This window comes from Carassius carassius, chromosome 25 (assembly GCF_963082965.1).
Source record: "Carassius carassius chromosome 25, fCarCar2.1, whole genome shotgun sequence".
In the NCBI taxonomy this organism is placed as follows: domain Eukaryota; kingdom Metazoa; phylum Chordata; class Actinopteri; order Cypriniformes; family Cyprinidae; genus Carassius; species Carassius carassius.
Genome location: NC_081779.1, coordinates 24,987,444 through 25,014,893, shown reverse-complemented (window position 1 = coordinate 25,014,893; position 27,450 = coordinate 24,987,444). Strand labels below are relative to the sequence as shown.

Sequence of the window (27,450 nt, the reverse complement as noted above, 5' to 3'; positions counted from 1 at the left end):
AAAAAAAAAAAGATAAATAAATAAGTAAATAAATAAATAAATAAAAATATAAAAATATATATATATGCAGCCTACTGTCAAATGTCACAGTAAACAATATTGATTATACAAGCTTCAGTTTCAAGGTATACTAACATGTACCTCTTCCTCTACCTCCTTCTCCTCTTCCTCTACCTCCTTCTCCTCTTCCTCTACCTTCTTCTCCTCTACCTATGCCTCTTCCTCTACCTTCTTCTCCTCTGCCTCTACCTCCTTCTCCACTACCTTCTTCTCCTCTACCTATGCCTCTTCCTCTACCTCCTTCTCCTCTTCCTCTACCGCCTTCTCCTTTTCCTCTACCTCCTTCTCCTCTTCCTCTACCTCCTTCTCCTCTTCCTCTACCTTCTTCTCCTCTACCTATGCCTCTTCCTCTACCTCCTTCTCCTCTTCCTCTACCGCCTTCATCTCCTCTTTGAGCTCCCCCTATCATTCTCACTCTTCTTCTTCTTCTTCTAACTCCTTCCATTTTTGTTGAAGACAGGTGAACTCACCTGCTGCCTTCTATAGCACACCTGAGTGCTGCGTTTTCAAATTAGCACATGTGTGCTTCCACACCTGGTAGATGTGTTTATCCAATTCGTTCATTAGTGTGGTAATTGGCAATCCGGTGCTTTGTAATTACAAGGAAGTAACCTCACAATCCTAATCTGTGTCTAAGGTGTGAAAATGTGTGTAGAGTTTTACAAATCACTGTGTGTAATGTTGTGCAAATCTGTGGAGGTGTTTTGCTCATTGGAGTAAAATTTTGCTAATTGTGTGGAAATTTTAATTTTAGTGTGTAAACAATCGTAAAAAACTGTAATATTGAACTCATTAAAAATTAATCAGTAAAGTCATATTTGAATCAGTCTCTGTGATCTTCAATCAAAGTATATTTAATGTGCTAATCAAGCCTAAGACATGTAATAACACCAGTTCAATCATGAAAGCTCTCTGGATCATTTTAGCTTGTTATTGTACTGTATTTAACGTTGTTAGTGTATTTGGTTTAGATCTGCTATGCATGCTGCTGAGCAAGCATGCAGACTACATCCTACCACTAGACACTATACACAGACGCTGTTCTAAGCATTATGTCTAAACATTGTAGCAGATCTAGACAGGAGGAGCTGGAGGAGGTGGAGGGTTTCAAAGGCACTCAGATAATTGGCTACAGGACCATCTTACAGAAAACACTGAGCCAGTCTGTTTAAAAGTTGAACGAGCAATATGATTGGCTGCAGAGGACAATCAGCTTGTGCCCTGTTGTAAATCATATGACTGCTAGCAGATTGAATTTAAATGACATTTCACTCTGCAACATCTTTATATGACCCAACATCTGAAACCCCTTGACTGTTAGTGATAATACAAACATCAGATGTGATTAGAGTTTAAGGGAAAACCCTACAACCTCAACTATACACCTGTGCCCAGGACCTGTTATAGCTTTTTTCAACCTTTCAGAGCTCTGACTAAGGAGTGTTTGTGTACTGGAGCACAGCCCTCTGACATCAATAAAGACGGCAGAGATTAAAGCAGAGAAGAGAGCGAGGTGTCTTCCACAATCAAAGGGCCACACTGAAGAACAGCAGGAGGAATCCAGGGAGCTCTTTATCTTCAAAGAGACAATCAATCACTGTGAGCAATGCATTCTGCACCAGAACCCCCTCACACACACACACACACACACACACACACACTGAAACAGACATATGCATATCAATGCGGACACATGCATATACAGTCACTAGGCACTCAAGCATGTGAACAACACACCCCCACACACACACACACACACTTGTCTCTTATTAACCTGCAAGGTCCGACTGAGAGGCATATTATACAGGGTTGATTTTTAAAATAAGCACTGCATCTCTGTGTTTACAGGCTGTGTTCATCACCTAATGAACACTTAAGTGAGTTTAAAAAGCAAAAGAACATACCCTTGTGAAAAAGATGTGTGGCGAGGGTGGTGTTAGTGCAGTGGATAAGACGCATGCCTGTGGTGTGGGAGACCCGGGTTCGAATCCACTGTGAAACGCCAGTGTGTCCCTGAGCAAGACACTTAACCCCTAGTTGCTCCAGAGGCGTGTGACCTCTGACATATATAGCAATTGTAAGTCGCTTTGGATAAAAGCGTCAGCTAAATGAATAAATGTAAATGTAAACACTTAAGTGAGTTTAAAAAGCAAAAGAACATACCCTTGTGAAAAAGATGTGTGCTTTTTTTTGTATTCAGCATACACTTGTAGAATACTTTAAACCTTCACTGTATTTATGCAGAAAAAAGTGCACTTTGTAATCATTTCAAATTAACTATTTCCTCACCATTGATGGGATTTTCTGGCTTTCCATGTTTTCAATTTTAATACGGTAGGAGGCAAAGAGCACTAAATATCTGGATCAAACACATGAAGAAACAAGTGATTGCATATGTAAGCAAATGCATATTTAAAATAACACAATCTTTAAACATTAAACAGCAAAACTGCCTAATGTTACCGAATTAAATGTCGACCAGAAAGTGGTTTAGGACTATGCAAGCTTTGGTAGTGTTGATGGACTCGATCTACTTCATCAATGTTTTGATCAAATTCAGCACTGGTCCTTTCTCAGAAGAGCTTACTGTAGCAACCTAGTAACAAATTGTAGAATAGTTCATTGGTTCATGAGACTATAGCCTCGTATGCTACGGTACATTACCTACGCTAATGTCACAATAAGTGTACAAACCCAACTCAAAGCCTGAACTCTCAATTCATTCATTATACAACAGCAAACAATTACATTATAACACTAGACACATTATCTGTGGCCTCTGAGAAAACCTGCTGTTATCCATAATGAGTTTGTGATGCACTAAAATGCCTCAATTAGTGAATTAGTTGAGCGACTCGGAGACAGACTGAAGAGAGAAAACACTAGACGAGTCCTGTAAATCGTTTTTCTCGCACAGGAGACAATGATAAATGCCACGGTTTGAAAAATAATCCTGTTAAAACTTAATTTGTACTAAATGTGCACTTGTATTGTACTTCAAAGCTTAAAAGAGTATTTGGTAACACTTTATTTTAAGGCATCCTTAAGGACATTTAAGTGAATTAAAGGGGGAAGAGGGAAACTTTAATGACTGTTTTAACACACTTACAGTACTATTTTAAAAGTGCACTTTGTAATCATTTCTAAGTTTTACTTTACATTTTAAATCATTATGTTTTCATAATCTTTTGTCATGCTGTAACGAAGTACACTTATTTTGATGTATTGCCTAACATACTAAAGCCCATATACAAAGTACTTGATCATTATTTGAACTATAATGTGCGATTTGATATTACATTTAAAGTGATGTATTTTAAATACACTGAATTGCAGTCATTACAACCTAATGAAATTTTCAATAGAAATAAAAGTATTTTAGTTTACCATAAATGCCTTTCAGTACATACAGCAGTAACACTTTAACTATATTTCAAAGACAACAGAAGTAGTTATGAAATTGCATACATTGCACTCACTTACGTGGGTCAAAAACAACAACAAAACACTCTAAGTTCAGCTAATTGCTTTTAATATAAATGTAAACATTTATACATCTTCATTTAATTGCAAGTGTCCAACATTCAGACAAAAATAAAGATTTTACACTCACAGTACACACACACTTTTACATCACGGGCAACTGATCCCATCCATCAGAGCTTAAACGCCCCTCTGAGATCCCGAACAGGCTCTGACAAAGAGAAGAGAGCAATATCATAGTTGTCAGTCTGTTTAGCTTCAAACGGAGCAATTGACCCTGAGTTATGATGTCTGTCCTGGCAGCTGCTGGGACTGAGCGAGAGAAAGGAGGACAGAAAGTCACACAAAACATTTGGTTCTCATGTGATTCTTAATGAATGTTGACAGAAGGACGGAGACAAAGCAGTCATGCATGATGAGTATTCAACATATTGTTAATATGATTAATGCTAGAAGACATACTGTAATTAGCCCTGTCACTCTTCTGTGTAGGGCTTTACAGTTAATATATCAAAGCCACTGGCAAGTATAGGGCTCTGGAACAGTGAAATCCTGCAGAAGCACTCAAACATACCCACACACTCAGACAAGAGAGCAATGGAAACATTTGACCCTGACTGAGAGAAAGCAGGAGATATATGAGAGGACTGTCAAAGATGATTGCCAAAGTTTAGAAGGAGATAGAAAGGAGATGATGAACGGGATGTGTTTCATCCTGAGAACAGTTACACAACTACAACAAAACTTCCTCAACCTGAGCAGATCAGGACAGTCACATGGGTTTACTGGGAGTACTGTGAGTGTGATTTAACATTGCAATTAAAGGGACAAACACACTAAAAGCACTGTACTGTAAGGGTGGGCAGATCTGATTGTGTTAGCATTCCTACACTGTAAAAAAATTATAAAAACATTTTGTGAAATGCCATAAAATCAACAATATGTTATTTGTTCACTCTCCTTAACCTTTATTTCATTGACTAAATTATAAAGAAAAAATCCAATTACTGGCAAACTTTATTTTGTAGCTATAAACAAATTTTGATTCTGATGGCTACAACACACTCCAAATAAATTTGGGACGGAGGCATGTTTTCCACTTTGTCAAATCACCTTTCCTTTTAATTACACATTTGAATCATCTGGGAATTAAGGATGCTAATTTTTAGTTTAGTTTTTAAAGTTTTGCAAGCTAAATGTTTGCCCAGTCTCACTTGATACAAGACTTCAGCTGCTCAACAGTCCATAGTCTATATTGTTTGATTCTCGTTTTCATGATGGGCCATACATTTTCAAAAGGAGACAGATCTGCTGACCAGTCAGTCACATCCACATGTCTATGAAACCACGCTGTTGTAGCACATGCAGAATGAGACCTGGCACTGTCTGTATCTAATAACCATGGACTGTTTCCCTATTCAAAGAGATAGGATCTGCACTTGCATGACCGAGAGGCCTTTCAAAGATGGCCAATATATGATTCCACGTCAATGGTACCTTCACATATATCCCAGACACCCATGCTGTTTATAAACTTATAAACCCCCAATCCATGACAAACGTTTGCTTTTGCACCTGTCACCGATTGAAGTTTGGATGGTCCCTTTCGTCTTTGGGACTGATAATTTGATGTCTGTTTTCCCCAAAAACAAGTTAAAATGTGGATTCAGCATACAATATATTTTCACTGTCTTTTGGACAATCTAAAAATGAGTTAGGATCCAGAGAACTCGCTGGCACCTCGCCTAGAATTGATGTTTTAATTTCTCCTTGTGTAAAAGAGATTCAAGTTGCATTTCTTGATGGAGAGGCAGACTGTGTTAAGTGACAACAGATCTCCATAGTACTCCCAAACCCATGTGGCTATATTTTACACAGCAGTATGATGGTTTCTCATGCAGTGTCATCTGAGGACTCGTTCTGAGCGCCTTGCCCCCGAATATTTCACAATATTACTGTTTTTTCTGTATTTTTGATCAAATAAATGCAGGCTTGATGAGCAGAAGAAACTTCTTTCAAAAACATTAAAAATAGTAATGTTTCCAAACTTTTGGTCTGTACTGTATATCATTGCTCTTTTGTTAGTTTTGATTACTTCTGTTGTCCTCATTTGTAAGTTGCTTTGGATAAAAGCGTACATGTAAATGTAATGTAAATGTGTAAAAAGCTGTGCGCTTATTCACTTGATTTTTGGAAATGAAATTCAAAGAAGCTGTTAGCAGGCAGTGCTTTGAACTCTGAAGTTGACAGGCTTCAGAAAGCGTGGAGAATGCGAGAGGCTTGTGTGATTGTTTCCGCTGCATCTCACGGTGAATAACAGTAATTAAAACACTGCAGGGCCAAGCTCTTACATCCACTGAAACATAATAGCTTGCTCTCACTAAAACTGCATATGATTGATTGTTACTGCTTTACTTTGCCACACGTGTAGGTGGACTGCGGCAGGCTGGCAAACTTTCTCTCCAGTGAATATTTCTCACTTCTCTTTCGAACAGTCTCTTCTGTTGGTGAAACCCCTGCTCATACTCATTCTTATACTGCTTTCATATTTTCTGTTTTGTTCAATTTATCAGGACATTTGTTTGTAAAATTATAACAAGCCATTTTACACAATATATTTGTATTTAAAATGTATTAAATACACAATTATTACAGCTAATTTTAAATGGCATATAAGCACATTTTAACAGTGATGATTATATTGTAGCATAAAACATAAAAATATAAACATAAAAATATAAAATTGTTTAACCATTGTTTCCAGTGACAAATACTGTAATCAAAAGATTTATAAAAATACAACATAAAACACCTGTGAAACTTACCCCTACCTGATATTTATAAAATAACAAAAATTACTCAGTTCAGTTCAGCCATTCATAGAAATGGACCCTCATTGTAAAGTTGAAAGTTGCCTAAAAAGTCACTTAGTGACTTATCTCTTAAATAAATGTAAACTTTAAATTTATGGTGTTTTCTTTGGTTTAATATTTGGTCTGGCGGCTTGATGATAGTATTTATTTGTTTTATTGTGTCTTACCCCTAGTGGACATAATATTAGTTAGGCATACAGTACTCACATAAATTATGCTTGCTGTATTTAAATAGATTATTAAAACCAGCTTAAGTAATTTACTGAAATCTAGCTCTGGGCATTCGACTTGCATGCATGTCTTGACCATGCCATTGTAGAGACATTTCTCACTAGTTTGACTTTGTTATAAACCTATTCATGAACACTAAATGTGAGTTAAGCTGGGGCCTAGTTGTGACAGTAATATTAATGCAGTGGATGCTTTATACTATTTTATACTGTATGGGGAGAGTGACAGGTAAGGTGAAGTGTATTAACTGAACATATGCTAAGTAATACTGATGAAATGCATTACAGGTCTCTTTGTGTGTGTTTGTTGAGGAAAGGAAAGTGCTGTTTTGGCACATGTGATCAGTCATGGTGAGTGATGCACAGCTCATCCTGCTGCACAATGAAGACATCAGATCACAGCGCTGTAATTGTCTGCTTTTAATTTGATCAGTGTGTTACTGAGAAAAAGAGGAAAAACAAGCCCTCGTCTTAAAATCTTATTATCAAAGCGACACGACAAAACCACAACATGAGAGCATTTCAGAGAATTGAGCTAATGGACTATAAATGCATTATCACACACACACACACACACACACGCACACATGCACACGCATGCATGCACGCACACACACACACACACACACACACACACACACACACACACGTGTATGCATATACTTAGCTAGTATCAAGGTAATAATCCTCACATTATATTATTATATTATAGAATGAAAACTAAATAGAATTTTCATTTTTTAACTGAAAAAAACTAAAGCTAGAATTAAACTTTAATTATTTGAAACAACGTAAATATTACATTTTTTTTCGATTGCTGAACGACAGTGGGCACAACTGGAGTCACATGTGCAAAACTCTAACTACAGTCTGCACAGCAGCAGTTCATGTGGACCAAACTCTAGTTCGTTTTTCATTGCTTGAACAGTTTTCAAAACTCTACACACTTATCCCATGACTTTAACCACAACCTGCACAACACTGTGGATTCACAGCACTTTGTTCAAATGCTAACACACTGCTGTCAAAACTGTGAACCACTCATTCAAAACAGAAGAGATTTCAGCCTTGTGCCTTTCAAACACTGCTGATTGCAGTTTCAGGATTAGCCCTGAAAATTATTTGTTCGAATTACAGTATGCACTTTTAGTTTCTACCTTTTTTTCACATGACTGTAATTCTGTAAACTACTACAGACTATTGAAGCAAACTGCTAATTTTCATTTACCTTAAAGAATTATGTTCTAAAAATATAAATAAATCATGTGAAAGAATGTCACTCTTTTCTTTGAAGAAAATATGACTTTGTATGAAGTCATTGAAATAGTTCAAACTGTAAAGATGAAAAGTGAGTACTTTCTGTATTGGTGTTTGATGCTAGTGTTTTTCCTCTCTGTGTGTTCCGAGTGACGGTGTGTGTTATCTCACTGAGGGTTGTGTGTGGTGTTTCTCCTCTCGGTGTGTTCCGAGTGACGGTGTGTGTTATCTCACTGAGGGTTGTGTGTGGTGTTTCTCCTCTCGGTGTGTTCCGAGTGACGGTGTGTGTTATCTCACTGAGGGTTGTGTGTGGTGTTTCTCCTCTCGGTGTGTTCCGAGTGACGGTGTGTGTTATCTCACTGAGGGTTGTGTGTGGTGTTTTTCCTCTCGGTGTGTTCCGAGTGACGGTGTGTGTTATCTCACTGAGGGTTGTGTGTGGTGTTTCTCCTCTCGGGTGTTCCGAGTGACGGTGTGTGTTATCTCACTGAGGGTTGTGTGTGGTGTTTCTCCTCTCGGGTGTTCCGAGTGACGGTGTGTGTTATCTCACTGAGGGTTGTGTGTGGTGTTTCCTCTCGGTGTGTTCCGAGTGACGGTGTGTGTTATCTCACTGAGGGTTTTGTGTGGTGTTTCTCCTCACGGTGTGTTCCGAGTGACGGTGTGTGTTATCTCACTGAGGGTTGTGTGTAGTGTTTTTCCTCTCGGTGTGTTCCGAGTGACGGTGTGTGTTCTCTCACTGAGGGTTGTGTGTGGTGTTTCTCCTCTCGGTGTGTTCCGAGTGACGGTGTGTGTTATCTCACTGAGGGTTGTGTGTGGTGTTTCTCCTCTCGGGTGTTCCGAGTGACGGTGTGTGTTATCTCACTGAGGGTTGTGTGTGGTGTTTCTCCTCTCGGTGTGTTCCGAGTGACGGTGTGTGTTATCTCAGCGAGGGTTGTGTGTGGTGTTTCTCCTCTCGGTGTGTTCCGAGTGACGGTGTGTGTTATCTCACTGAGGGTTGTGTGTGGTGTTTCTCCTCTCGGTGTGTTCCGAGTGACGGTGTGTGTTATCTCACTGAAGGTTGTGTGTAGTGTTTCTCCTCTCGGTGTGTTCCGAGTGACGGTGTGTGTTATCTCACTGAAGGTTGTGTGTAGTGTTTCTCCTCTCGGTGTGTTCCGAGTGACGGTGTGTGTTATCTCACTGAGGGTTGTGTGTAGTGTTTCTTCTCTCGGTGTGTTCCGAGTGACGGTGTGTGTTATCTCACTGAAGGTTGTGTGTGGTGTTTCTCCTCTCGGTGTGTTCCGAGTGACGGTGTGTGTTATCTCACTGAGGGTTGTGTGTGGTGTTTCTCCTCTCGGTGTGTTCCGAGTGACGGTGTGTGTTATCTCACTGAGGGTTGTGTGTGGTGTTTCTCCTCTCGGTGTGTTCCGAGTGACGGTGTGTGTTATCTCACTGAGGGTTGTGTGTAGTGTTTCTCCTCTCGGTGTGTTCCGAGTGACGGTGTGTGTTATCTCACTGAGGGTTGTGTGTGGTGTTTCTCCTCTCGGTGTGTTCCGAGTGACGGTGTGTGTTATCTCACTGAGGGTTGTGTGTGGTGTTTCTCCTCTCGGTGAGTTCCGAGTGACGGTGTGTGTTATCTCACTGAGGGTTGTGTGTGGTGTTTCTCCTCTCGGTGAGTTCCGAGTGACGGTGTGTGTTATCTCACTGAGGGTTGTGTGTGGTGTTTCTCCTCTCGGTGTGTTCCGAGTGACGGTGTGTGTTATCTCACTGAGGGTTGTGTGTGGTGTTTCTCCTCTCGGTGTGTTCCGAGTGACGGTGTGTGTTATCTCACTGAGGGTTGTGTGTGGTGTTTCTCCTCTCGGTGTGTTCCGAGTGACGGTGTGTGTTATCTCACTGAGGGTTGTGTGTGGTGTTTCTCCTCTCGGTGTGTTCCGAGTGACGGTGTGTGTTATCTCACTGAGGGTTGTGTGTAGTGTTTTTCCTCTCGGTGTGTTCCGAGTGACGGTGTGTGTTATCTCACTGAGGGTTGTGTGTGGTGTTTCTCCTCTCGGTGTGTTCCGAGTGACGGTGTGTGTTATCTCACTGAGGGTTGTGTGTAGTGTTTCTCCTCTCGGTGTGTTCCGAGTGACGGTGTGTGTTATCTCAGCGAGGGTTGTGTGTGGTGTTTTTCCTCTCGGTGTGTTCCGAGTGACGGTGTGTGTTATCTCACTGAGGGTTGTGTGTAGTGTTTTTCCTCTCGGTGTGTTCCGAGTGACGGTGTGTGTTGTCTCACTGAGGGTTGTGTGTAGTGTTTTTCCTCTCGGTGTGTTCCGAGTGACGGTGTGTGTTCTCTCACTGAGGGTTGTGTGTAGTGTTTCTCCTCTCGGTGTGTTCCGAGTGACGGTGTGTGTTATCTCACTGAGGGTTGTGTGTAGTGTTTCTCCTCTCGGTGTGTTCCGAGTGACGGTGTGTGTTATCTCACTGAGGGTTGTGTGTAGTGTTTTTCCTCTCGGTGTGTTCTGAGTGATGGTGTGTGTTCTCTCACTGAGGGTTGTGTGTGGTGTTTCTCCTCTCTGTGTGTTCTGAATGACAGTGTGTGTTGTCTCACTGAGGGTTGTGTGTAGTGTTTGGCTGCACTGAGCCTGTTTTGAGTCATGTGTTAAGAGTTGTGTTGCTTGAAATGAGTTTTGCAGGTGATGTGAACTGTTTAGCTCAGGTGACTGTTGCTAGTGCAGACTGTAGTTAGAGTTTTGCACATGTAGCTCCAGTTGTGCTCACTATCGTTTAGCAATCGAAAAAACACTGTAAATAAAAAAAGTTACTTATTTCATTTCAGGTAGTTGCAAAGGCAACATTTCTCATATTTATTCAGTTTAACTTGAAGTGCTAAAATAACTAAAATAGCTAAAACTAAAAAAAATACATAGACTATATTTTTGACATTTGTATTATTTTACTTAAATATTAACAAACACTATACTATTAAATCAGTGATAACACTACATACTGCTTGTTTTTATGCTTCGAACTTGCTAACTGACTGATTTAAAGGATGGACGTATGGACATAAAATATTGATTTCGGTTGAAATTATTTTGTTATATTAGAGGAAAGAGCAAAATTAAATGTTAATGTTAAATTAACAGACTATCATCAGAAGAGAGAAAGTCAGGCTTGGAAACAAAAGAAGGGTATCACTCCTTTTAAGCCACAAATGTATGAATTGCATTATATAACACATATAAATGGATTATATAACAAATCGATCAAACCTGTCTGCATTTCATTATAACGAAAATAGCACAAGCAAATTGATGTGAACTGATCTATTACATCCACTTACATCACCTACACAGAAACTGATTAGAAGTCATCATAAAATTCATTTGCAGATGCCACTTGATTTAATATTTTGTATTTAATGCAAAAACATTTACAGTAGACATTTTAAATATTCAAATGTCTTCACATATTTTGAGTTCACTTAATATGAAAGAGAACTGGGGAATGACTGTATACAGCTATATATATATATATATATATATATATATATATATATATATATATATATATATATATATATATATATATAGAGAGAGAGAGAGAGAGAGAGAGAGAGAGAGAGAGAGAGAGCTATATATACAGCTATATAGGTATAGCTGAGCTGTTTGGGGTGAGTTTTGAAGTTGGACATCATTGGCACTGATGCTCAACTGGTCATTTTCGGGGTCATTCCAGAATCCAGATTGTTAAAATTGATGATTTTACGCCTCTCTCAATGATTTCCCCCCCTGTTTTTCAGTCCTGCTGCACAGAAGCATGTGTGCCACCACTGCTCTTTGTGAGGGGGTGTTAGGTGTATTGTGTTGTGTGCTTTACACGTAGCAATGAAGCCAGACTGATCTAAATTGTGTCATAAGGCTGTCTTCTTTAAGACCTTCTATTCTTGCTAGATTTCTATTTGTGTCAATCTGCAGACTTCAAGTCGATGCTTATCAAGTAATTACGGTAAAAGTCTCTCAAGTTATACAATAGCTTTCGAATTCTCAAATTTTTTAAATTGATGTGTTTGTCACCATTTGGATTTAAATAAATACAGAAGAGTCTAGGATTCGATCGTTATTGCAGTGATCAATATATTTCTGGGATGATGTATGTTTTGCAATTCTTTTAAGCCTATGCAGTGCATAGCTTTTCATTTCTTAAATAATTTAAGAAAACGAACCCATGTACATATTCCAGGATGACAATTCCATGATTCATTGGACCGAAATTGTGAAGAAGTGGTTCAGTGAGCATGAGGACTCATTTGCATATGAATTGGCCTTCACAGTGTGCTGAGCTTAACCCTACTGAAAGTCTTTGGGATGTGCTGGAGTCGACTTTGTAAGTACAAGATCTCTGAAAATAAATGCAGCACCTGATGGAAAAAAAATGTTGTGACATATGATAATAGTGTCGAAACAATGCCACAATAAATGCACAGTGTTATCAAGGCTATTACAGTGTACAACTTTTTTTTTGGATAGGCAGTGTAAAGTTGACTCCAGCATAACCCAAAGACTTTCAATGGGGTTAATATCAGGACTCTGTTGTGGCTAATCTTTCACAAATGGAGCTTGATGAATCTTGGCATTGTCATCTTGGAATATGGATATATCTTCCAACATGGTTTTTTGAGAAATAAAAAGCTACACATTGCATCAGTTAGGGTTGAAAGAACTGTTGCCAAACAAACAACGACTGAAACATATTAATCATTGCAAGAATGATTCAAAAATATTAATATTTGCTTATTTAATTCCAGACAGGGAGTTTTTTGGGGGCCAGGCAGTATACATTGCCTCATTAAGTTTTGATTTAACCATTGGACTCACATGGATTACTTTCACAATGCCTTTATGACCTTTTTTGTACTTGAAAGTTTTGATTATCTAGGCTTCCAACAGAGGGACAGAAATCTCTCAGCTTTTATTAATACTGTAAGTCTGTGCTCTGAAAATGATGAAAGCCTTCTGGGTTTGAAACAAGTTAAGTATTTAATAACAAAATGTTTTAGCCATTTAACCATTAAAATGTTAGAAGTGTTAGAAGATGTTAGAATAGACTTAAGAGGGTGGAAACTAAATATTGCTCAAAAAAATTTAACTATAAAACATGCCTAAAACATTTAGAGTAGTAAAGAGTAGTAAAAAAAGGAAGAAACTGTAACCTGGAATATTGCTTAATAACAGTTTCTCCACATCAGAAGTGAGTGCAGCACCCAGGGACATGATACAATTAAAATGTGCTCAAAAATATATAATGTATATAAAATGTACTCCTATGTCACACTTTATTGTGATATTGTGACAAAGAAAAACAAACTAATATGATTTTCTTCTTTTAGCATAGTGGGTTCAATATTTTATCCAATATATTGAGACATGCTGCATAATGACCCTCTGAAGACAGTGAATGAAGTGAATGAAGACTGCGAATGACTTCAGAGGTTTGACAGAATGTGAAACCCCCGACCCTGAGCTCAACTAACATGTGTTTTCTCTCTCAGGGTGAGTGCTCCCAGAGGTGCTACAATATCTTTGTGCTGGAAACAGTGTGTGTGGGCTGGTTCTCCCTGGAGTTCCTCCTCCGTTTCATCCAGACGCAGAGCAAGTGTGTGTTCTTGCGCACACCCCTCAACATCATTGACGTGGTGGCCATCCTGCCCTATTACATCACTTTGATAGTGGACTCACTGTCCGTGAGTGACCGTCCCGCCGGCTCAGGAAACAACTACTTGGAGAAGGTGGGATTAGTCCTGCGAGTTCTTCGAGCATTGCGCATCTTCTACGTGATGCGTTTAGCACGTCACTCGCTGGGGCTGCAGACGCTTGGCTTGACCGTACGTCGCTGCACTCGAGAGTTCGGACTGCTCCTGCTGTTCCTGTGCGTGGCCATGGCACTGTTCTCTCCACTGGTGTTCCTGGCGGAGAGCGAGATGGGCGCCAAGCAGGAGTTTACCAGCATCCCTGGGAGCTACTGGTGGGCCGTCATTTCAATGACGACGGTTGGATATGGTGACATGGTTCCTCGCAGCATTCCAGGCCAGGTGGTGGCGCTCAGCAGCATCCTGAGTGGAATCCTGCTCATGGCATTCCCAGTCACATCCATATTTCACACTTTTTCACGGTCCTACCTGGAGCTTAAAGAGGAACAGTGTCGGGCCACACGGCACAAGCCCGATTCACAAGACAGCACCAAGTCCCAAAACAGTGAGGATTCACAGGACACTGACATTTCCATACATGGAATAACAGAGAGCACCGCAGTCAGTGTGCATCACCGTAGATCTGTGGCTGTGACAAGTCAAGGAGCTCCACAGGTCAGGAGCTCACTAAAGTCATAATGCAAACAGCTGACTGTAATACTTAAACCATGTACAAAGACGTGCTACAGGTGAGCGGCCATAAATAGTACCTGTATTATCAGGTGACTTAACAATAATAGACAGTGGGAGAGGGACATTAAAATGGACAGGTCTGTCTGCCCAAAGTACAGTTATTGAAAGAGTTTGTTCATCCTAAAATTAATGTTCTGCCATTTACTAACCTTATGTTGTTCCGAATGTGAATGTCTTTCTTCTTCTGTTTAACACAAATGGAAATGTTTTGCAGAATGCTAATTGTTTCCATATAAAGAAAAGTTAATGGAGTCTGGATCTATAAACTCCAAAAACATTTTTAAAAAGTGGTCCATATGACTCATAGTAATATATTCAAAGCTTTCTGAGGCCATAAGGTAACTTTGTGTGAGAAAGTGATGCATAGTTATTTGCTTATCTTCCCATCTGTGTTAGCTCCTAAATCTCATTCTTGGTTGAGAATTCAAATGTGTCACACCAGGTTTGACATTGTTGTTGCATGTATCATAATGCATATTGTACTACACTTCTTCAAATGGGATTCGAACCAGCGTTATCTGCCATGGGTGGTGGGCACACTAACAAAGACACTAAAGGCAGGAAAGAAAGAGGCAGGAACCAGCAAACTTACCTTTAATAACTAGATAAATATAAACAACAAAATGAAAGTAAGCGTCAGCTGCCTCATGGCAGACTCCAATGTGTATTTGTATTTGCGCTCTCTTGTTGCAGTGTTGAATATTGTAGCCAATCACAGACATGATTTCTTGTATGTAATGCCCAATCAGATACATTTCAGTTAGTCAGAGTTCACTATTAGAGTTCACTTATTCACTTATTCAGTCCTGGGTTCTGCAAACTCGTGATTCCTCTCATTATTGTGAACAAAGTGTTGGCACAATTTAAATGAGAAATTAGGCGAATTGTGCTGTGTAGAGAGATTCATTGATTATAGTGGAATGTTCTGACATTGCGATAAACTGAAATGAGGGACAGCTTTTCAGTGATTAAGGGAGCACGCTCTTTGTGCGATTTCTTCACTATATATAGTCCATTCAGAATTTGAAAAAAAGTTCTGTTTGTCATGCTGCTAAGAGGACCAAAAGTTTCGGAGGTGCAATGACTGACATAGTGATAATCATAATAATGGACAGGACAAAATATGATATGTCAAAATAGATATATTTTGCACCCTCAAATACAGGTGCATCTCAATAAATTAGAATGTCATAGAAAAGTTCATTTATTTCAGTAATTCAACTCAAATTGTGAAACTCGTGCATTAAAATAAAATCAATGCACACAGACTGAAGTAGTTTAAGTCTTTGGTTCTTTTAATTGTGATGAATTGTTTGGCTCACAGTTAACAAAAACCCACCAATTCACTCTCAACAAATTAGAATACTTCACAAGACCAATAAAACACACTTTCCAAAAGGCCAACAATTCACTAAAAAGGTTGTTTATGTAATGTACATGTACTCAATACTTGGTAGGGATTCCTTTTGCTTTAATTACTGCCTCAGTTCGGCATGGCATGCAGGTGATCAGTTTGTGACACTGCTGAGGTGGTCTGGAAGCCCAGGTTTCTTTGACCGTGGCCTTCAGCTCATCTGCATTTTTTTGGTTTCTTGTTTCTCATCTTCCTCTTGACAATACCCCATAGATTCTCTCTGGCGTTCAGGTCTGGTGAGTTTGCTGGCCAGTCAAGCACACCGACACCATGGTCATTTAACCAACTTTTGGTGTGTCTTGATGCCTTGACCCCAGCCTCAGTGCATTCCTTGGTGTCATTGATTGTCTTCTGGACAACTGTCAGATCAGCAGTCTTCCTCATGATTGTGTAGCCTAGTGAGCCAAACTGAGAGGCCATTTTGAAGGCTCAGGAAACCTTTGTCGGTGTTTTGAGTTGATTAGCTGATTGGCATGTCACCATATTCTAATTTTTTGAGCTGTGAATTGGTGGGTTTTTGTTAAATGTTAGCCGAAATCATCACAATTAAAAGAACCAAAGGCTTAAACTACTTCAGTCTGTGTGCAGTGAATTTATTTAATACACAAGTTTCACAATTTGAGTTGAGTTACTGAAATAAATGAACTTTTCCACACCATTCTAATTTATTGAGATGATCCTGTATAGCACCCTCACTAATTTTAGAAGCATAGACAGTGATTTGATTCGTCATGTCATTCAAAAATTGAGTCACTCTTAAAAAAAAGTTTGAAATACACTGCATTAATGCATCTCTTGAGCCCAGGGGAGTGAGGTTTACCTCTGAATTTCACCCCCATCTGGGTCACGGCACCAATACAACTGGTCCTACTTACACCATACTGAGAGGGATTCAAATGAGCATCCACTTGCACTGGAGGAGGGCATGCTAACAGGGAAACTAAAACCTGCAGCCCTTAATGCACCTCTTGGGAGTGAGGTTTACCTACACAGCTCTTACATGCTGGCCTCAGTTGCACATTTAATCCCATCTGGGTAACGGCACCAATAAAACTGGTCCATCAACTGTCATAGGTGGTGGTTGCACTAACAAGGACACTAAAAACTAGCAAAACTCTTGAAGCCAGGGAAGCGAGGTTAACCTGCAATAACTCTTACTAGCTGGCCTATTTTACATATTCAGCAGTTGTAAAGAGATTTGAAAGCTCATCTGCCTCTGTCCCCATTCAATTCTATTGTAAGGAAATGAGCAGCTTATACATTTGGTTAAATATTTCCTTTTGTGTTCCACTGAAGAAAGACAATCATATGGGTTTGGAGTGGTATGAGGGTGACTGATGACTGAATTTTCATTAAGCTGGAGTTTGATCGATGAATGCTCCTACCAGTGAAAACGGCATGACTGTGAAGATTGCCATTTTATTTTGCATCCACCTTTAAGGTAAAAATACCTTTCTCTGGTGTCAGAGGATACATTATTACACTGTTCAAAACATTTTTTAATTTATGCTCCAATATAACGGATTTGCAATAACTAAGTTTATGAAAACACATTTACACACATTTCTGTTATAGCTCTGCTTTTAGGCGCCATAGTCTCAGGATCTGCCGGTTGTAATAAACAGTAAAATACCCTTTCACATAATAAAGGTTTCTTATTTTCAAATCTTGAGTGCTGGTTTGTGATATATATATATATATATATATATATATATAGATAGATTCAAAGAAAAGAGATTCATAAGAAAGGAAAGTGGTCCTCAACAGTTCTTAATTTTTCCCTCTTTTCATATTAGAACAGATAGAATTACTCAACACAAAGTAAAAAAATAATTTCACTACTATAAACAGTATTAAAAGTACCTTGGTATCACCATACTGTATGTCTTTAGACATTGTATAAGGGTATTCTACATGTAAATACCGTGGTATACCAATATAGTCATCATTCAATTGCATGGTATTACTAGCTAACAACCTGCAGTAGGTTGAATACATTGTGTCCAGTATTGTGTCCTGTACATCTATTCCTAAGTGATTAAATATGTGTGACACAGGGTCAGATTGTTGTGATAGCTATATTCTTATCGATTCCATTGAGTCCTGTGCACATAAAGGCATTAAGAGAGCATGTGTGCTGCCAGTACAAACTATTATGCTATTATGACCACAGCTGTAATGAATGCACTCTCAGGCTTCTATTTTAATACAACTGGTTCAATGCCTGTACAATTAAACCTTGAAAAACAGGCTGAAATGCCCACAACCTGAGACTTCAAGCATGACTACAGTAATGCCCAGAAAAATTAGAACCATCTTTTAAATTAAATATATGACAGCATACATATAAAAAAAAAAAGTTTATTAACAAAACTTGCTATAAAAGGTAGCATTGTCTATATGTAACAAAAAGTATCCAACTTAACATAAACAGAAGATTTGGCTAAACAGAGTAAACAAAAACAGCACTCAGTAACTGCGAGTATCAGTAATGCATGGAGTGCAGGGATAGAGTAAACCTATATATCATCATGGGAACCAGAGTGTACATCAGTTGGCAAGAACATTAAACAAGACCGTTTAAATAAAGACAATAGAAGTAAAAACAAATCATAAAGCAAAATACAGCATAGAGAGAAACAATATATATTTAAATGAAGCTCAATTCAAATAAATGATATCTCTAGCAGGTAAAAAAAAAAGATAGAATAAGAAAACATAAATAACAGCGATAGTAATAAAAAATGGTTGTCCTTTAAAAGATAACCCTCTTGTCTTTATATTCTAAAAGGGTTGAGATTTATCTGAGATTTTCTAGGATCAGTCCTTTTATCAGCTCTTTATAGGCTATAGATACAAAGAAAGTCACAACTTGTCGTATCAAATATCTCATCAAAAGCCATTAATTGTGTCGGACTGTTCTTCATTAAACATATTGTGAAGCAGCACCTCACTCACTAACATTTACTGGCATGTAACATCCCAGACTAGAAGTACTGGACCAGAATTAATCAGCAAATATTCATTTTCTAAAAAAGTATTTGTCATATTTTCCTGAAAAAAAAAGGTTAAACAGTGTAATGAAGATAATTAAATGTAAAAAGTAAATCTAAAAATATGTAGGTGAGAAGATACATTCTCCAACATTTGGAAAAAAAAAGATAAAAAAAGCATACAACTTTTAAGCATAAGCCAAAACACTATAACGTGCATCATTTATATATTTATATTTATATATATAAATAAATTCTTTGCTGTATGTAAATGTATCCTGTTTTAACGATCTTCAGGTAAAAAAACTGTTTTCTTGCTAAAGTAATTGTCTTGTCAAATAAAAAATAAAAAATCTATAAATAAATTAGACCATACATCAATCTTTAAGCATAAGCCAAAACATGATAATGATCATACTGGAAAATGACAAATACTGTTGAAGAAAGGGATTTGTTTTCAGTGTATTGTCATATTCAGGACTGAAGGCTGACTGGACATTTGTATCACTTGGCCTTAAAGCCATACATGTTTAAATTAAAGCCAAATATGATGTAAATACTGTACTTTAAGTCAAACTTTGAGATCAAAGTCAGTATATGAATCCAATGACTTAGTATTTTGTCAAAATAACTGAAACGACTGCATGTAAATAAACTTGGATTGGTACACATATCTCCAAAAATAACATTTGGGGAAGACACTTCCATCAAGTCATTTGTGAACTATATGAGGATTGTCTCCTAAATACCAAAAGAAGAGAGGGTGATATATTTTTTTGGTTCAAAAAGACAGGGCTGTTCCTGTGCTCTTCATGTGGCCTTCACTGCGTGAAACACTCCAGCAGGCTACTGAGGTAAAACCAGTCTTCTCCAGATAAAACAACATTAACTGTATTAATCTTTTATAACAAAAGCTTTTACATTCATCCATCTGAAGTCAAATACTTTTCAGGTCATTCTGAAAGTCTGTAAGGCAAATGTTTTCATAACCATAATGATTACCTTGGGCTAGCTTGTATATGAATGCACATGTGTAAATATAACTTCATATCTTTATGATATTGCATGTAAAAGTTGGTTCAATGTATATTTATACAGTGGCCCCAAAAAATCAGAACACTTCAAGGAATAGTTCAACCAGAAATGAAAATTTGCTGGAAATGTACTCACCCCCAGAACATCCAAGATGTAGTTGAGTTTGTTTCTTCATCAGATTTGGAGAAATGTAGCATTTTATCACTTGCTCACAAATGGATCCTCTGCAGTGAATGGGTGCCGTCAGAATGAGAGTCCAAACAGCTGATAAAAACATCACAATAATCCACAAGTAATCCACACCACTCCAGTCCATCAATTATATATAAAATCAAATCAAATAAAATACAAATCCTCTATCCATAATATTGCATTTCAGTGAAAAAGTAATTTAGTCTGAATCAGGAGAGAAATATGCACAGATCAAACGGTGTTTACGAGCAAAAACAGTTAAAACAAATGTTGGTGGATTTTCATGTGACAGGACAATAATATGGATTATGCACTTGTATTCCAACCAGAAGCAATGGTTTAAAGTTATAAAGTCTTAATGATGGATTTGTTTTTTTTTTTTACACAAACACAGCTTTTCACTTCACAAGACATGAACTGATGGACTGGAGTGATGTGGATTATTGTGTTGTTTGGACTCTCATTCTGACAGCACCCATTCACTGGTGAGCAAGTGATGCAATGCTACAATTCTCCAAATCTGATGAAGAAACAAACTCATCTACATCTTGGATGGTTTAAAGCATTACATGAAACATAAAAAAAAATTTGCATTCATTTGAAGAAAAGATAAAAGAAGCACAAAAAAAGTCAATTTTGAGAAAAGATCTAGCATCATAGTTTGATGTTGTGTGTCAATTGCAATGACATTCATACATATTTAAGTGTGACTTAAGTACCCAAATACATTTTGGGGCCCCTGTATGATGATCCTGTGTGTATTCAGATGTATGCATCATAATATAGATTTGAGCACATTGTGTGAAGCGAGGGTGTTTCATAGGGCCTTGGCGCTGGTGGTGTGTGTGGTGTGTGAGATGGGCTTCTGTGGGTAGCGGCTGTAGTAGTAGACTTGGAAGAGGATGGCAAAGTCCACGCACACCTGAAGGAGGCCGCAGATCCAGAACTGCATGGGAGCCTGAGTCAACAGGAAGTAACCGGTCTTGAAAGTGTCTCCACTGGTCCACATCAACACCATCTTAATACTGGAGGGACAGGAAGTGCAAGAGAGAGAGAGAGAGAGAGAGAGAGAGAGAGAGAGAGAGAGAGTCAGAGAGTGTTATTAAAGTCTGGAGATGTGAGAAAGAGAGAGGCAGATCAAAATCACTGAATTTCAGAAAACAGGACGAGTTACATTTGAGGTTAAATACTAATGTTTACTGGCATATAAAATTCCTGTCTATAACTACTGGATCTGCAAATAATAAACTTTCTTAAAAAGCCCCCCACCCATTTTCTGGACTGAGAAACAGAGAGGCTAATCGGTCAAATCACTGAAACTGCTAAAACAGGCAAACGTGCTGTACAAGTTATATTTAAATTTCAGTACCTAGGGTTTGGGATTTTTCTATCTAAAACAAAAGGTAGAAATGGCCCAAAAAAAGTATCATAAAGCTAGTCCATGCAACACACACACTATATTCCAAATCTTCTATAAAAAAATATTAGAACATGCACTTGTAGTGAAATTCAAATTTTAAAAGAGTTTAAAAAAAGAGATAATATTAATCAAATTTAAGGCCACTTGAATATATTTAAAGAGAGACACTTTCATGACTGTTTCAAGTTGACTTCGTAAAAATCTCAAAATTATATACATTTTACTCTAGCGTGTTTTTTTAATACAATTATATTTAAAGTTATAATATATTTTAAATGTACTAAGTTTTAATAGTAATCAAACTAAAGTATATATTAGATTATCATAAATGCTTGCCAGTACATAGATTCAGTAGTACACTTAAACCATGTTTCAAAGACGATAGAATTATGAAATTACATATAAAGATGTGGATCTTTAATCAAAGCAAAAGGAGTGACTAGGACATTCTTCAAAACTTCACTTTTTGTTTTCCACTGGAGAAAGAAAGGTTTGGAATTACATGAGAGCGACTGATGAGAGTGAATGATAGCTTCAAGATCTCTCCTCAAGTGCAGAAACCTTTGTGTGAATACTGAGAATGGCTCACATTTTTAGGAAGAAGAATAAACAAACTTCCTTTGCTTGGTCATATTTGCTGCATCAGCAACTTTACGCAGAACTTTTCAATTTCAGACGCAGAATGGGATTTCAGTGTGTACTACACACACACACACACACACACACACACACACACAACCGCACACACACACACTATTTGATTGAGGCACAACTAATTCCAACTGCATAAAGTTGTTCCACCATTGCCGTTTCGTAATAAACATTTAAATAATTCAAGCTGTGCTTACTTTTAGATTTCCCAGAATACAGTGCTCCGCGCCACACCAATTATTCATTTTAGATTTGGCTTTCTATCTTTTACTTTTTTATTGGCATAATACAGGACTTTTTGCTGTGAATTAAAGGTCAATAAGCAGCCTGAATGTATGATGGTGTGTGTTGACATTAACATGAGTAAATGCAATTTGACCAAGTAGTATTTATTACTGTAACAATATTCCTGTTAAGCTGTTAATCAGATGGAAGCTTTCTGAACTGAGTTCAGGGAAGCTGGGAGTCACGATTTGAGACAGGCTTTGGGATGGTTTTGAGTTTAGGGACAGAGGTTAGGACTAGATTTGTTTTCTTCAGTCAACAACAGATGTTGAGGCAGGAAGTCACCCTACCTGGTAATTACATAGTGTACATATATGGAAAATTAATTATTTTATTTAGCAAGGACACTTTTAACTGATCAAAACTGATCTTAAACTGGGCGCCTAGGTTTACTTCACTATATTACAATCAAATCTAATCTAATCTAATCTTGACAAACTATACATATACAAACTATATATATATATATATATAAATATTTCTCAATTTAACTGAATTTTTCATAAAAATCTAAATGCTGCCTTGAGCAGAACAAAAATAAAATCATATCGACCACTAAACCAGAAACGGAAAACACTTCCCATAACACCCGATGTACTTGCTACATCATTAGAAGAATGGCATCTACGCTAATATTAGTCTGTTTCTCTCTTATTCTGAGGTCACCGTAGCCACCAGATCCAGTCTGTATCCAGATCAGAGGGTCACTGCAGTCACCCGGATCCAGTACGTATCCAGACCAGATGGTGGATCAGCACCTAGAAAGGACCTCTACATCCCTGAAAGACAGCGGAGACCAGGACAACTAGAGCCCCAGATACAGATCCCCTGTAAAGACCTTGTCTCAGAGGAGCACCAGGACAAGACCACAGGAAACAGATGATTCTTCTGCACAATCTGACTTTGCTGCAGCCTGCAATTGAACTACTGGTTTCATCTGGTCAGAGGAGAACTGGCCCCCAATGGATGGTGCGTTCAAATCATGTCAGATACATCGTATTTACGAGTTAAACGTACATGAACGCCACCACAAAGTCGTAATTACGAGTGGGAAACTGAATTGTCTTTAAGCTCCGAGTTTCCGAGGTGTGTCAATTAGAAACATGACAGAATCGATGGATGCAACGTCTGTTGTTGACGGTAATTTTTTTGTTGAAATTGACAGACATGATTGCAATATAACAATTAATACCTTTTTATGTGATACAGATTAAAGTGCACCTTAACACACATAGATACAGATTAAAACACACCTGATGCAAAGTCTTTGCTTTTTCATTTTCTACAAGGAGAGTTAACAAACCCTGTTGTATTTTCTTGTAATTTATTAAAAGAAGGTATACCACCATCTTGTGCCGACTAAACTGACTTGAAACCGACGTCGTAATGACTGGTAAGTAACTCGTAAGTATGAACTTCCCAGGAGGACTTGAACGCAGCATGAGTCTGGTTTCTCCCAAGGTTTTTTCTCCAATCTGTCACCGATGGAGTTTTGTTTCCTTGCCGCTGTCGCCTCTGACTTGCTTAGTTGGGGACACTTCATTACCAGTGATTTCATCGACTTGATTGCAAAAATACTATTTAAACTGAACTGAGCTGGATGATGACATCATTGAATTCAATGACTAACTGCCTTTTTGCATTACTGACACAATATTTTCCTACTTAATGCTGTTCAGTTGCTTTGACACAATCTGTATTGTTAAAAGCACTATATAAATAAAGGTGACTTGACTAAACTTTTGAATGATAGCGTATGTGCACACAGAAACTTAGTAGAGTTTAAAAATCGAATGCAAGGACTCAGATTCCTGTGGTGTTTCTGTCAAGTTATGGTCGACCAATACATCGGTCGGCTGATATTTGTCATTTTCTTATATATCGGCATCGGCCGATTTAAAGTCAGGCACGTCGGCAGGCAGCCCCATGTTATTGTTTCAGTGGAAAGTGCGGCTGCGCATGTGGAGGACCCCAAGCCAAAACTTTTGGAAGATTCAACAACAGTCCTGGGAGATAAAGGTAGTCAGAGAATTTAATTCTGTAAATGGGGTGGAGAAGTTGACAGCTCTTACAAACACTGTAGCGTGATTGAGTGCTCCGTTAATCCGACCCCGCTCACAGACAGCACCGCGCTCTGAGAGACAGCTGTCCTGGAGCTGCCCAGAACGGTGAATCACATTTGTTCGGAAGCATGGTTTGATGCAGACAATAGCCAGGTTTCCATCCAACTCATTTGCGTTTAGGGATGTCAATATTCAATCATTTCCATGATCGATCGACATTTAAATTAACGATCAATTAATAACCTTAATACTGCAAAATGCGTCTACAGCGGTATTGTTATTATGTGCAAAGCCACTTGGAAAAAAGCTTTCTCACCCAAATTAAAGGGGTTTTAGTCTGAATAAAATGCTAGTAGCAGGACTGTAAAATGAATAGATGTGATTATGATCATTTAATAAAATGAAGAGAGTGCGCCATACGTTTTAGATCATGTTACTTTGGTGACTGTTTCCCATCAAGGAGAACCCTGAATGCGCCTCTTTAAATGGTTTCGTGGTGCTCGTTGTTGTATTTTAAAACGCAATTGCAATGTTTTCAAATGACACTATAGTATTAAAAATAAAATTATGCCAAACGTAACTGTGGCGCTTGTGGCTGTGCTGCGCAGTCAGTGAACCGCTTTTTCACATCAAACATTTTATGCAAGTATTATGACCAGTACTTATGTGAAAAATTCAGCTTGATAAATGCTCAAACTTTTATGTAAATGATTGACTATATATATATATATATATATATATATATATATATACACACACACACATATATATTACCTGTTTTATATATTTAATACTTGGTCAGTTTATTGATTTGTTTGGTTAACTTTGGATATTTTTTTTATTTTAATACCGTGCAGTGCACAAAATTAAGATTCGAGAGATGGTTCAAGTCAGTGCTCAATAAATGATGATAAGTTTAGAAATGTAGTGCATCCACTTATTATTAGTGTGACATTTTAGCATGCAAATGAAGGGGAAAACTTCAAGATATCGGTCCTAAAAATCGGCAGCACATATCGGCCATCGGCTGACCCTGACCTCTAAATATCGACATCGGCGATAGAAAAACCCATATCGGTCGATCTCTGCTTTCAAGCAACAGTCTCAAAAGGATGTGTAGACTAAACAGCTGGGTTTTAAGAACAAACGAAAACTGGAGAAAAGAAAACGGAGTATAAAAAAAACTGAACAAATCTTTTCTTGCCCAAAAGAAATGGATTCAGACAGGTAAACACTGTTTTCTCTTCTTTGTTTGGCTCTGTGTTACACTCAAAGCAGAGCTGAGATCAACAGCATCTGATAAAAGGCCATTCTGAGAGCTTAAAGAGATGAAAGAGTGCTCTCAGTGCCGCCGGGCCACAGCAATCGTCCCTGTGATACAGTAATAAACCACTGCACACTCCACACAGCACAGTTTAATGAGTGTGAGCGATGATGTGCACAGGCTCAGGATCAGTTACATCATTAAAGGTGAAATATGTAGGTTTACCACACTAGCGACACCAAAACACTGGAAAAAATAAAGATTGTTTCCCAACATATTTCCTAAACACCTCTAATGCTCAGGAGCCGCTGGAGATCTGGGTTTGCACCATAGTTGCACTACTGACGCAAAGCATGCCTCATATTGTAGACAACATAAAACTGCTTACACAAACTTTGCAAACACTAATAATGGGTGCTTCGATTTTCATTTAAAGCACAGAATCTACTCTTCTCATCTTTCAAAGTAAACAAAACAAAAACAAAAATAAGACAAACAAAACAAAAAAGGCAAAATAATGTTATTAATTACTTTATTATATACTTTGTGTTAAGTCAGAAAACTTGCTGTAACGGATAAGCAGTTCATCGATTCATTGGTTCTGAACTAATGAATCACGGTTCGTTGAATCTAAAACAATGCAAAACCAAAGCTTGTAGATTTTGAATTCAGGCATATAAACCCAACTCTCTCTAAACTAAATGCCTGGCCTGGCGCCAGCCTGGCTGGACTTAAATTATTTACGACACTCTGGACGAGAAATTCCACAGTCACGTGAGCAGCCTCAAAGGAGAAACGAAACACATTCCACAACACACACACACACATATAAGCACACACACAAACCTTTCTTAACGTTCTTTACCTTCATCATTTTATTACTATTTTGATAGGGGTGTGTGTTGCATAAAGTGGTTAATCCTGTTATGCGAGGATTATAAATTGCTGACTTGTAAATTGGAAATGTTTTTGGAATGAATGTTCTCACAAAGAGTCATGATTCTGTAACCCTATCCCCCTGACCAGATCATAAAACTTTACGACCTGTGAGAAACAGGACAGGAAAGCTAACTCTTAGAAAAGAAAATAGTACCCTTTTATTTAAAATGTATTCTAAATAGATTGAATGTGTTGCCTTTTCGGGTTTAGATGTCTTTAATAATCAAATTGGAGTATCTGCAATTTTATCGTGTGTTAATCAAACTTTAAATGTGTGTAATTCTGCATTTGAATGTAACTTCATGTTTTGATCATTTATATATGTTATTTTTGGTATCTGTTTAATCTTCATGCTTTGACGGACTCATTTATATAAAGGGAATTAATGTAAAATGTATTAATCTGGAATTACGAACTTGCTAGAATTTCACTGCTGAGATCCGATAAGCCATAACTTTTTAGAAGTGGGTGTTTCCCCAGAGACAAAGGAACTTTTTCCCGCTTCAGATCGCGGACGTTCATTGGCTGTTTGCGCAAACAGAGGTGTGAACCAGTCACTCCATAAGTAGAACTGACCCAGGAAGTTCCTCACTGTCTTGTCTATCGCGCTCTTGGTCCCCGCTCTTGGTCTGCTCTTCTATCGTCTCTGATCTCAGCACGGCGGCTGAGAGAACAGCCTGTTCTCATGGCTCCTTCGGGAGCTTTCATCTCCGTTGTTTTCATTTCTTTTACTTACTAAGTTCCTCTCTACACGAGGAAGACGAATTCTGAATCATTACGTTCGTTGGAACTTTCAAATATTGCGCGATTCCGCAGCAGCCCCGGAAGACACGAGAGAACACGCCCAATCACAGAGACCACATGCAAGTATCATTCTCATTGGAGATTTAAAGGCTG

At 38.2% G+C, this 27,450-nt stretch overlaps 3 protein-coding genes across 4 annotated transcripts in view; 2 read left to right on the top strand and 1 right to left on the bottom strand.

Moving 5' to 3' along the window:
• LOC132104491 (potassium voltage-gated channel subfamily G member 2-like) overlaps nucleotides 1–14,389 on the top strand; it is a 34,449-nt gene extending 20,060 nt beyond the window's left edge. Inside the window, exon 3 of the mRNA XM_059509990.1 lies at nucleotides 13,407–14,389. Coding sequence (XP_059365973.1) covers nucleotides 13,407–14,243 — 837 coding nt within the window. The 3' untranslated portion in view covers nucleotides 14,244–14,389. The remainder of the gene's footprint in view (nucleotides 1–13,406) is intronic.
• The window catches only part of LOC132104492 (septin-7-like), a 393,004-nt gene that overhangs the window by 260,772 nt on the left and 104,782 nt on the right, over nucleotides 1–27,450 (top strand). The gene's annotated exons all lie outside the window — the stretch shown is intronic.
• Nucleotides 20,318–27,450, bottom strand: part of LOC132104495 (solute carrier family 66 member 2-like) — a 43,521-nt gene continuing 36,388 nt past the window's right edge. For both annotated transcript variants that reach the window (XM_059510001.1, XM_059510003.1), the window contains one exon: nucleotides 20,318–20,956. In XM_059510001.1, the coding sequence (XP_059365984.1) occupies nucleotides 20,749–20,956 (208 nt within the window). In that variant the 3' untranslated portion in view covers nucleotides 20,318–20,748. The remainder of the gene's footprint in view (nucleotides 20,957–27,450) is intronic.